General features: G+C 32.2%; 1 protein-coding gene across 1 annotated transcript; it reads right to left on the bottom strand.

The window, feature by feature from the left end:
• Positions 1-4,801: 4,801 nt before the first annotated feature.
• Positions 4,802-11,813, bottom strand: LOC108913904. The gene is made up of 3 exons (XM_018719560.1): positions 11,788-11,813; positions 9,013-9,325; positions 4,802-6,538 (listed from the first exon to the last, which is right to left on the bottom strand). The coding sequence occupies exons 1-3, from the start codon at positions 11,811-11,813 to the stop codon at positions 4,802-4,804; spliced, it is 2,076 nt and encodes a 691-aa protein (XP_018575076.1).
• Between the last annotated feature and the right edge of the window lie 1,458 nt (positions 11,814-13,271).

Genomic DNA, 13,271 nt, shown 5'->3' with positions numbered 1-13,271 from the left:
TGCATTATACAGGGGCGTAATCTGTACATTTCTCAATAAAATTTGCAATCGTTTGTAAAAAAGGAGTTCATTGTAAAGTATGTCATAGAATTCAGGTTTTACTAAACAAGCAGTGGTACATACAATCATAAAATACAGAATGTCCTACAGTGACGAGACATTAGACATATTTCAAAGACTACTTCGAGTTTAATTTTGAAAATTAAGGGAATAGTGTTTTCGGGTATGCCCTTCTCAAGTAAAATAATTGCGTCCACCTAACGCTTCCGGTTTTACCAGAAGTTAACGTCATCTTCGTTATTTTAAATGGAACACCCTGTATATTATTGCAATTTTGAATTCTACGTCAATTTTTAGATGAAGTTTCATACAGGTTTCCTACCCTTAAAGTTAACCGTTTTTGATATATTTAATTTTTTTCAAAAAAATAAATAAAAGAGCACTGCCAAATTAAAAAAGATGTGTATTTTACAATAATAAAGTTAGAGCGATAAAATTCATAGGGACGCAACTAAAACTCTAAGCTTACCTGCTATAATTTCAAAACGACTTAATTTCATACAGGGTGGTAGAAATTTGATGTCGAATTTGGCCAACTTTAAACCATCTTAACTTATTTTTTTTAAATGGATCACCCTGTATATTTTTGCGCAACCTGATGAACAATTTTGTTCTCTTTCGAATGGTATAATGGTACCCTATACCTATCTCTTCTGGTTTTTAAGGTATTTACTGTTTTTCGTGCTGTCAACGGATACCGCATAATTTCTTGCGATGGCTGTGAAATTTTTAGTGGAACTTCAAAACAAGCGCCTAATCTATCACCAGTTTATTGTTGTCAATTTAAATACAGTGAGTGAGTATTATTTATTGTTAAAGAATGGCAAACGTTAACATTTGTTCAAATGCTGACATTCTAAATTTATTATTTATTCATGGAGAGAAATTTTTCTGAGCCCATGTGAAGTTTTGAAGAAAAAAATTGTAAAACTTTTTTACTTTGCATTATCTCTTTTGATTGCGCCGAAAGTAATGTTCAAAAAATTTTTCATCACAAGATTTCAAAACTAGAAACTTCAAGCTTCAAGATGCTTCTTTTTTTTCTCGATACGACTCGAAATTTTTTTGCTGAGGTTACAGTTATGGTGAGGAAAAAGACATAATTACAACAGAATTTAGAAGGAAGAAAAAACCACTTGGTGCCGAGAGAAAATTTTATCTCTGGCCAAGTCGATCAAAAAATGGCTCTTGGTTTTGTTTATCGACTTTTAAGTTTAATGTAACATTTGCAACTCTACTCAGATATATTGTTTTGAGAAATGTAATCTACATGGTGCTCCAGAAAGCGGTGGTAATATAGTAACCAAGACGTCTGAGATAAGAACAATTTATCTGACTCCAAAAATACTTCGTTTAAAAGGATGTTAAGCGAAATATTTTTGGACAAAACTAGGTTGATTAAAATTGAGTTATCCTGACCACAGAAATCAGTTCCTGAATGAATGAAATTCTGAAGCAATTGCTGGGAAATTTTCTATGGGGAATAAATTCCAAGTTTTTATGTATTTATTTATTTCAGGAAGAAAGTTTTCCGTCGTCTTAAAACTATCCGAGTTCGGTCCTGGTACAAAAGTCTCGTATACATAATGAGTGACTCAGTATACCTCGACAGTGGCTGCATAGAGCAGTCAGTCACATGGACGTTCCCGGTAAATCTTATACCCGGTTTCCGTTTCTGGACCTTCTCCAAATATATAACCAATCCGATTAAATGCTTATTTAAAATTTTAAACCACTGTAAAGCGAATGCTAGCTATGCTGATACGGCAGCCTTTGTATTTAGGTCTTGACACATTGCGTATTCCGACGGTATTGTCCTTGAATTACGAGTATTTTGGTGGCCAGTTTTTTTTTCGTATAACTGCGTTGGTACAGTCCGAGATACTATTCTGTATGAAGTTACAACAAATGATAACTCACAATCAAATTCTTAGTTATTGGTTTGAAACAAGAAATTTGATGATTTAAGAATAATTTGAAGGAAACTCTTACAATGTTGAACATGCTTTTGATAAAATATGTAGACAAATGGCATTTAGGTATTATCTTATTCATAAATATATTTTAACAGAAGCATTGGCTTCCAATGTCGTAGTCTCACGAAAGAATTCACGATTGATAAAAAGTTAAAAACACAGGGATAAAAAGTTTCGATATTATTATCAACTGCTGTTGTCTAGTTTGCACGAGCGCCACAAAGTTAGGAAAAATTCTTTTTTATTTGATTTTCTTCAATATTTCAGTTGGAGCACTTTAAGTTTTTTTGTTGAAAAAATAATTTTGTAATCAACAAAAAAATAGTACAAATCGATGTTTTTCTTAAATTTGTTGTCAATTTTCATGAAACTTTCGAAAAATAATCCTCAATTCTAAAAAAAATTTTTGACACATTTTCCCAAAAGTAATGCATTTTATTGAAATTTGGTACAATTAAATTTTTGGGGATACTTGACATTTTTGAGATTAGTGTTTTATAATCTAAAATTTCGTTATATACAAATAAAGGTACTTAGCATAATTTTGCTTGCGTAAAAAGTAAAGTTAAAGAAAATCATTTTATTTTGACCTAAAAACCTTGAAATATATCCCATTCGCTTGCGGTTACTCTGTATATTTAGGTCTAAAGCTGGTTGACATTGGGAATTGAGTTTTTCTCAAAAAACAGAGCATTTTCAGTTATTTTAACAAAAATACCTTGTTCGTGCAAAAAAATCACATTGTAATATAAGAATACACTATAAAAAACATAACCTCAAAAAAGTTATAAAAAGTCACAGAGAAATGATAGTAACTGATGCCATCTAGCACAAAACAAAACCTAATACACTGACGTAATAGGAACGCTCAAAAACTTACCTGTACTAAATTTCAGTTCAATACATTAATTTTTGGAAAAGATTTAGTCAAAATTTGATTTTAAAAGAACATCTTTGGCGCTCTGTCTCAAAACCAAACGACTTTTTCTCTATGGTCCATAGGAAAAATAGTCTTATTTTTTATTTCCTTTCACCCTCTAAATTTTTTACATATTTTTCCGCAGCACCCTGTATAATTATAGGTTAGTTACCACTAGAAAAAAAAAACAGTTCTGTTATTTAAGAAAATATATATTTACACATTCAATAGTCTCATGCACATTGTGAAAATTAAATAAAGATGAACCACAGAAAAATACTCGATATTGTAGAGGAATACATAGAAAAGTTCCTACATTATTATTTATTCTTCAAAATTTGGAATGAATCCGTGTCAGTCCATAGTTTGCAATCAAAAACTGTTGTATACTAGTAATGTCAACAGATATTTATAAATATAACGCGAGCAAACTTAACTTTGCTATACAGGGTGTAACAGAAATGTTGCAATTAATTTTAGTGTCGATTCCTTTCGTTAAAACAAAAAAAGAAACAAGAAATATTTTATCTAAAATAATTTTTAATTACTCTGTAATTCTTCAGAGACAGTTTTTGATTAATTGCTGAAGAAACATTGAAGATATGAGATAAGTTATTAGCGGAGTGCCACAAGGATCTGTTCTGGGTCCCATTTTATACGATTTATACTTGAAACGTTGAAAAAGTACTGTTTCATTGCAAATCGCATTTAACACACAACTATATCACAAGCTAATCAGAGAATCATCAATGATTTAAACATTTCAAATAAACTTTGCATCTTTTAAATCCAAAATCATGATCGATCATCCTAATCAACTTCAACCAGTTGAGGTTCTGAAAATTTTAGGTTTAACTATTGAACGAAATTTATTTGGTTGTCTGGAACTTTTCAAATAGAGGATCACTTAGCAAAAAAAATAGAATTTATAATGCAAGGCTTTGGTGTCATCACATATAAGTTACTGCAATTCAATCTATTATAAAATTAAAAAAAAATTAATACTAAGTGACGTTCACGAAAATTTAGAATACCTGTGCTAGGTCGATGTGTAATGTTCTTAGGAGCTAACATATTTCTCCTATTGGTGAAGAAATTGGTTGTTCGAAAATTTTACAACCACAATTTCTCCACCTAAATTTTTTAAAATGTCTTTATGAAAAAAATTGAGATAGAACTTATGTACACAATATTAACATAAGCTATAAAAATATGTTATCCATGCCAGTACATAGAACTTCTTTGTTTCAGTGGTGTTTTATTTATCAGACAACAAAATATAATAAAGTCCAACAGTTCTTAATTTAGTTTTGCAAAGTTTGAGTGGAAGTGAAGGTTATAAACTGAACTCTGCCTTTTTGCAATGTTTTCAATGTAATTTGTTTATTTTGTAGATAGACTAATATATATTTCAAGTAAATTAATTTTATAGACTTCAAATTTGGTATAGTACATTACCATCATAGCAGCTACTGTAAGAGAAAAAATTAAGCATTCAGATTTACTGCTTTTGACAGTTGAAACTTCTCTGATTTTGACACTACTTGTCAGTGTTTATTCAAATTTTGTTTGGAGACAGCTATTAGTACCAAACCAAATCAAAAATTTCAATTTTTTACCCTTAATGACTCTTAAGAAATTGAACTATGATACTTTGTCCTACACGTAACCTCTAGAATTTTTCTATCGAAAATTATTACACTTATTTCTTTATTGTTTGTTCTGATGAGAGGAATCGTCCCTGAAATTTCTCGCAACCTCACTCTTGCACTCTATATATTAACAATAAAACAAGTAAAACAAATCTCATAAGTGAGTTGATGTTCTGTACAAACACATCTAATTACTAGTTTCTATAAATCATAGACTGGCGACTACTGCATGGTCTCTCAGAGGGATGGTTTGGTGGTAGTGGCGGTGGTTCATACACTTCACTGCCTACAGATCGTCTGGGAAGGAAACCAGTGTAGCTACTCCTGGAATGCCTTGACGTAGTTCCGTGGAAATCCTGATAAAACTTCTCCGTAATGGTGTTCAATGGTCGGAACCTCCTCTCGTTTATCCTCTCGTACATCTTATGTCTAGGTGTCAAATACCCCTCGCTGTTGGTGTAAATCGATGGAGGAACATACCTTTGTTTTTCGTAGTTTGGCATCACCAGGGCGTCTGCCGACTTGTTCCTTACTATCACAACTCTCTTGTTACCTTTTATGAGCTTTGGGTTCTGCCTTATGGTGTAGAACATTATAACGGAAGTCACTATGATTATGGCCAATGTGACACCTAAGACGCCTCCTATGACTGCGGGCATATACTTATTGATGATCCAAGGGGAGTATTCCCATTCCAAAGGGACCGTAAGCGACGTGCAATCAAAAGGAGTCACCATATCCGCGAATTCTTTCAGAAGACATATAGTGTAAGTCGTTCCATAGTGTAGACTGTTCAGCACCACTGTTTCTTGGATGTTGCTCACGCAACCATAATCGCTAGAGTTTTTGCTGTTGATCCATATTAGATAGTCGTTTCCTACGTTGTTCAGCAGCTTTATTTCGAAGTTGGGAGTTTGTTGGATCTGGAAGAAATTGTAAGTGATCGTACCGTTTCTTACTTGAACTGTATGGCTGTAGATCCTGTTTAGACCATTGAGTTCTTCTTGATAGTTGGTGAGATTGGTACAGTTTAAATACACGAATTCACTGGGTCTCTCTGTTGACGGTTCCAACGTCGGTACCGTTTCTGTAGCTGATGAAGTTACTGCTGTTGGATCTGAAGTTACGGGACTGGGACAAAATTCAACTTCTAAGTAGTCGCCTTCTGTACAAGTAAAAGATATGTTACCGTCCTGGAAGTACTGTATAATGTTTTTGATGTAAAAATTTTTAAACCAAAGTAAATCGCAGTCGCATTGCCAAAAATTGCCCTGTATATCTATTGTCCCGTTCGACCACCCGTTTAATCTAAAGTCTGTAAAGATCCCGTCGGGCAAGGTTTTCAGTTTGTTGTTTTTCAAATCTAAGAGCTGAAGCGAGGTGCCGATTCCGTAGAAAGCGTCTACTTCCGTTAAGTTTATATTATTTTCAGATAAGAAGAGAGATAACACACGGGGAGCATCCACGAAAGACTTATTTAAAACCGTATTGAACGTGTTGTATCTTAAATCGATCATCGTAAGCTTGTTGAACTGAGACACTCCAGTTCCTGTCATATTCTTGATACCTTCAGAATCATGCAGGCATTCAGAGAATTGTAAAATAGTCAAATAATCGGAAATGTGTTCTAAAACGTTGAATTCGACGTGGAAATTTCCTCCACTGGACCGAAATTGAAAGATTGCTATTTTTGATCCCTTCAATGAATCCTTTCTGAGGTACCTTATTTTGGACTTTTCGATGGTTAGAGAGTTCAGGCTTTCAAAAGGTGTCCCTGAAAAGGCGGCTTCTCCCAATTCTGAAACATATTCAGAAGATATCGTCAACTCTCCCACATCTCTGGATAAACCACTCAGCCATCCTTCGCTGACTGTTTTTTCGGTAAAGGAAACGTCTTGTAACTGTAAGATAATTTCATCTACTGTGCAAGCCTGAAAATATGTCAAAAGTTACATTAATCAGTTCTGGTGATGAGATAAAATGTGCAATAGAAGCATGTGCCATAAGATTTAAAAAATTAATGAAAATAATGATATTGAATGTAGGATTTAGAGAAAGTGATTAGTTCCAACGTCAGACTTTGGGTGAATAATAGGACTCTCCTTTTGCCATTTTTCGTTTAGACACGTTTTTTCAAGATAAAGGGCATTGAATTTAAAATTTTCCCTATACAGGGTGTTTCAATTTGTTATAAGCATAGCAAAGATTTCATAAATAATATGATTTTAAAAACCTACCAATACCAAATCGTGTTTTTTACTTTTGAATATTCTCAGAATATTTTTTGTGTAATTTTAATTATTTGATAATTTGATTAGTTGATAATTTCAATGTTAAAATTTTGCCCTGATAAATAATAATGAAATTGGAATATTTCTCCTACATAAGAATAGTCTCACAAAAATTATAGTTTTTTTTATCAAAAAACTAACAACCCGCCCCCGCTTCGCACGGGCAAATATAAAATAGCCTATGTTACTCCGAGGAGATGTAGCTTTCGGTAAAATTGGTTGAGTAGTTTTTGAGTTAAATCGTAACAAACAAAAAATCAATCATCTTTCATCTAATGCGACCCTAATATTAATTTTAAAATAATTCATAATTCTATATACCTAAAGACAACAAACGAACTCAAAACTAAAAATGCAAAACCTTTAAATTTAAAACAATGTAGGTAACTAACAACAATGTGAAAACAAAACGAATTAAATTAAAGTACCTCTGTTAAGGACTATCAATTTTAATTAATAAGTAAGTAGTTAGGTATCTAAGTACCTAAAGAAAACAAACACGAAACAAAAATGCGACTATGAAGTTTTAAATGATTCACAATAAGTAAAAAACAAACAAATTATTAAAACTCAATGAAATAAAAGTATGTTTGCAAGTATCTATGTATGTTCCGACTACCTAAAGACAACAAATACAAAACAAAAATGTGACCTTAAAATATCGAACGCAATTATAACTTTCCAACAACACCCAGAAAGAAAACACAGTCGTCAGTCGTCACTTCCATTCGCTCCAAGTCAGTTTATTAAAAGATCGCGCGCGCGTTGTCGTTCGGCTTATTAACTAAACAGTAGGCAAGACGGTGCGAAGGGAGGGTCCGTGATCGCATCAAGAGAAGCGAGGCGCTTGAATTTTATTCTCGCGTCCATATATTTTTTTGCGATTACTCCTAAGATATTTTGATGACACCCTGTAGAATTAATCTAATCAATGAATCTAATAGAAAAATTAGTATTTGATTATACAGGGTGATTTTTAAGTTGAGTTAAATATTTTAACAGCATTTAGTACAACTACTTAAAATAAGAACTTTTTGAAACCCTATTTTTTTTTAAATAACTCCAGAATAAGGCAGCTACTTTATTCCATGATTGTAACCGAGCCTTACCAAGACTTTAAGCAAGTCTATCGCCTCCATATTCAAAACAAGCGGGACAGAAAATATTTATCACTTTCTCGTGAATGTTTTTCTTATCTTTTATCGTGTATTTTCACCGTGATTTTACATGCATACAAGTTGAATAATTTCGTTTATATTTACCTACGTTTATGACAATATTGACTTAACAGACATGTTAATAATCTATGAGGGGTGTCGTCAGAGTGCCAATGCTGCATTCCAGATGTACGCAAAATGGAATTGATAATTTTCGCAATACCCATGATAGTCTCCATGCTTATTGGCAAATAAATTTTCAAAATACAATTTTATCTTGCCAGATCGTTTAACGGATGAAAATTATATAGGATATTTGCAAAATTTTCTTCCTGCTCTTCCGCAAGAAGAGAAGAAGTCTGCACGTCAGAGAGAATAGGTATGTGATTATTACAAGACGTTGGGGGCCAGCCAAGTCACCGGATTTTAACCCTTGTGATTTTCTTATACATGTTTGTTTAATAATAATTAATTGTCATCATAGAAGAGGCTGTTAATACAATTAAGGGAAAACTTTGATCCTTGTTAATCTCCTGCACAGATTCTTGAGTTTACCGTTTTTGTTTTCGTTTCTGTTTCTTTCTCTATTTCAGTCTCTGCCTCTGTCTCTGGCCCTGTATCTGTTTCTGTATCAGTCTCTGTTTCTGTATATGCGTCTGTCTTTTTCTGTCTTGTTTGACATTGTTCATGTTTCTGTCGTTATTCCTGTTCTTGTTCTCGCCTTCGTTCTCTTTTTTTTGCAAAAATTACAATTGATTTTTTTTTCTTTTAACGAGTTTGACACGCTGTATAAATAATGACTCAACTTAGCAATCACCGTGTATTGACCAATATATTGTTGACGTTGTTGATAATAAGCAATAAATTATTTGATGAGAAGCAAAATAAAAGATATGATTAAATTATTTAAAAAAAATGATTGATTTAAAATAAAATCTGCTGAGCATATGTACCCACCGATAGGTTCAGCGAGTTAATAGAATCCACACCAAAATTTGTATTACAAGTAATAGTACATTTGTGATCACAGACGATGTCCAGGAAACAACCAGTTGAAGCGTCACCTTTGAAGTTTTCCAAGTTAGGGATTGTTGTCATATTTTCAAATTCTACCGTCGCAGTAACTTTCGATTCTACACTTTCTGTGGCACGTTTCTGACAAGTCTCCACTATAATTACTATGAGTGTAATGCAAAATAATAAAACTGCCGCAGCAGCAGCTACGAGCTTGCTTCTCTTCTTCAACCACAACAGCAGTCTCTTTATATGTCTGGAAATTGAAATTAATCAAGATAAAAGCATGGAAATTACACAGGATTATGTCATTAGAACCACAGAATTTCACAGTTCATGTGCTATTGTTTGTGACGTCAGTATTTTGGCACTACTGTTATTTAGCTCAATAATTTCGTCAACAGTTACAAGATTAATCTAGTTGTTGGGCAGAGAAAATAGTATTGAATTGACTAAATTTTACTCAATTACACACCCGATTGAGTGAATTTTTCACTCTATTACTATGAGTACAACAACTAAAATATTATGAGTGAAACTATTGCGACAGAAGTGAGTGAATTTTACTCAATCTCAGTTTCTGCTAACTATCAAGTGAGTGGCGTTTGACTCTATTCTGAGTGTATAAAAGCAATTAAGCCTGACTTTGTCTCTAAATTTAACTATTATTAAGTAATTTTTTACTCAGACTTGGTTTATATTCTCTTTAAATTTTAATTCAAGTATCATTGTATTAAAGTCCTAAACTACGGCACAGTGGTTTCCAGATAGATCTGTTTTAGAGACAATATTTTAGGTCTCGATTAAAAGAATTGGTTAAGTGATCGAAGGAATAGATTGCCATATCCTATATTGTACGTAGTAAGATAGGTGTAGCAATCTAACCAAATATTAAGGTGGCCATATCCCTGGCCGAGAAATGGTGAAATTTCTGGCATTTTTAGGTACCGAAATCTTGAAAAGTAAAACGTGCAGAACAAAAGTAAGCACAAAAATAAAATCCTTGATGTTTTGTTTATTCATTGTTACCATTTAAATTTACCCAAATAAAATAATAACTAAAAAAAGCGTTTGTAAAACAAGTATTTGCTGTTATCCTAACCCCACATTTTAAGAATTATTTTCACGTACTTATAAATAAAAGTAGATTTTGTAGATTTCAGTACCTAAAACCTTGATGGTTTTATCGTTTTTTGCACCTGTTTTTTCGTTTTACTGCGGCGTCTTTGAAAATACTCAGGTGGCATGACATAACATTCCTATTATTTGATAAGCTTTAGATTATTCAGTTATAAAATGTTTTAAATTATTTGTCTTTGCGGAAAACACTATTTAAAGAATATGGGGCCCTTAATCGAACCTCTTATTGTTTTTAATTATTGTAACCAAAATAACCGGATAAATGGGTACTTGTCCAGCATTAGACGCCATACACCACGCCATGAGATGACCTAATGTGGCGATGGGAATAGACAAAGACATCGCACGACAACCATAGGATGGGGTGGGGGTCACTCAATAATCATAATCTTAATCAAATACGACTTCATCTGGAGAATTTATTTATTTATTTGAGTGAAAATACTCAGTTCTAGTTCAAATATTATCACAATTGAGTAAAATGATCAAAATGCTCAATATTGAGTGAAAATGTACTCACACACGGATTTTTTTACAGTGTGGTTCATTTGTTTGGTCTTCTTAGAGAAAAATTTACATTGTGGTTGTGGTATTTGTCTATTCCACATGAATTTTCAATACTGTTACTGTTTTGTTGCTTTACCCATTGGCATATCTATCAAGACTGAAGTGATGTCAGTCTTGGTGGTAATAGTTCAACTCATATGATATTGTTATAGATATAAATGTTTTGAATTTGTTGTATTGTTGAATTATCTAAAACTCAAATATTTTATCGGAACCTTTAAAATTTGATAGACGTTTTAAATATTATAAATGTCATTTCCCTATAAATACGTTGGCCTTTGGTGTGTCATCGACGATTTCAAGGAAGAAAAACCTACAGGTATTTGTAGTAGTATAGCCACGGTTAGGATGAGCTTTTTGTTTACATTTTACGGAAAAAAGCACTCTTGATTTAAAGCTTTGTTTGTGTTTAAAATGAATGGAATGTTCAGAAAAGTAAAAAGTGTCATAAGATGTATGTTTATTCTTGCCCAACGCTTTGGTGTACTTCTACTCATTTAATTACTAATTTTCAATTTAGCTGATAGTAAAGATTAACTATACTTATCTTTATTACACTTTTCAGAAACTAAACTAAATATAGTTCGGCAATTTTTCTAGTAGTATTAAAATATCAGCTTATTCCGTACATATTAATTCTTGAGGGTATATTTAGAACAGGATTTGTCTTGTTTGCTAATATAACAGATATGTAACGATATTATCATAATTTAACGATAATGACATTCAAATTACCTGATAAAATGTGAAGTTTTAGCTCTCTTTCAATCATAATTAGAACATTTTTGCTTTGTCTATAAAAACACCATTTAACAATCGCTCTATGCAAATCGTATACGAAATATTTCCAATTCAAATCTGAACAGATCCTTTTGGTTATAAATAAAATGATTAAGATACACCTATTCATATAAATAAATAATAGATAGTTGTAGCACATTATGTGCAATTCAAACTAAATAAATCAATGATAAATAACGAGCAGCTAATACCTAACAAAATAGTACTTACCTTGATAGCGCCGAACGTTTTTCCATGGTATTTTGACAGAATTTAACGAGCAAACTGGTTTGCACGCACGAAAAGAGACATTGCAGACGCACACACAAAAACAGTAATATTGCAAATTAAGCCAGATGTCACGGATATAGATATCTCGTAATCCCGGTAAATTTTAATGACAATTTTCGCCTGATAACTTTTTCAGATACAAATCTGCAATATTTCGGGCTTTTGTATGGGAAAATCAATACGACAGCCATTGTTAACATCGTGTCTGCTCTTAATATTAACAGATTTAAGTGATACGCGACTGATAAACTTCAATGGGAGCTAGTTTCTCATTAGTTTCGCAATTATTAGATTAGATCCATCTATTAAATTTCTGGAAGAAAAAATATTGGAAGTACTCACTATATTTTATATTTATTACATACAGAGCTTTATTAACAATATTATGTAGGTATTAAAAATGTTGCTAAGCCGAAAAATATGCAAGGATCTAAATCAATGTCTGTATTTACCTAAGTTCTGAATTAACAAACTAATGTCTTAGTCTTAATGTATAAAGTAGCGTAGAAATAGATATATTTTTTATTTGCTTTGACATATTATAGTGATCAAAATATTCTGATGATTGTTTCCCCTTAGTACGAGTACAACTAAAATTTTATGAGTGAAACTATTGCAACGGAAGTGAGAATTTTACTCAAATCCGAGTGTCTGCTATCAAGTGAGTGAACTTTGACTCTATTCTGAGTATGTAAAACCAATTAAGAGGATTTTTCTCTAACATGAATATTGAGTAATTTTGTACTATGAAAACTTGATAAATCTTTAATGAAGAATAACATATTCTGAATGAATTGGAACAGCATTTGCAGAAAACGTTAAACTTGCGTAGGTTCGTTTATCAATACTCTGATCCTTTTCAAATAGAGCTGGTCGCAGATTTTATTTGATTACTGAATACAAGTAATCCGTTCCCGAGAAATACTGATTTTCTAACAAATACAGATTATCTGGAATTTGTGGGAGGAAGTCCCTGAATAGAATTAAATATAGCGCGATGATACGTAGTTAGCAGAACTTCATCCTATATTTTATTTATTAATGTTTGTTCTTAATTCCACTTCAAAGCGTTAGAATTTAATGAAATAATATTTTCTAATATACGACGAATAAAACTCAAAAATTCAATAGTTTTTACGAAGCAGCCTTCAGATTTCAAAATTACAGAGTAGTCTTTGATTTATTTTAATCAAATGATCCAAAATTTTATTGCAGATCCAACATTTGCGGTTTTTTAGAAATAAATTTTCGACCATGATTATTATATTTAAACTGTATTTCTTATAAAGTGTAAATTAGAAAAATAAAGTGACCCTTTTCAGTACCAATTCGTTTTCCAACATTTTTAGTAAGGAAGGAGGGCCATTTGTTTACTTCAATATCAAGAGAGTTAACGTTAAATTTTATGGAGATTTCAATTCAGC

The sequence above is a fragment of the Anoplophora glabripennis genome, unplaced genomic scaffold (genome assembly GCF_000390285.2).
Source record: "Anoplophora glabripennis isolate ALB-LARVAE unplaced genomic scaffold, Agla_2.0 scaffold16, whole genome shotgun sequence".
In the NCBI taxonomy this organism is placed as follows: Eukaryota; Metazoa; Arthropoda; class Insecta; order Coleoptera; family Cerambycidae; genus Anoplophora; species Anoplophora glabripennis.
The sequence above is the reverse complement of the archived record's forward strand: the minus strand, read 5'-3'. Positions and strand labels throughout refer to the sequence as shown.

Excerpts from the sequence above, each read along its gene's own strand:
- LOC108913904 (XM_018719560.1), bottom strand. The coding sequence starts at position 11,813 with ATGGAAAAACGTTCGGCGCTATCAAG. Across the intron at positions 9,326-11,787 it reads AAACGTTCGGCGCTATCAAG|ACATATAAAGAGACTGCTGT; the intron begins GTAAGTACTATT and ends TTCAATTTCCAG. Across the intron at positions 6,539-9,012 it reads TTAACTCGCTGAACCTATCG|GCTTGCACAGTAGATGAAAT; the intron begins GTGGGTACATAT and ends ACATATTTTCAG.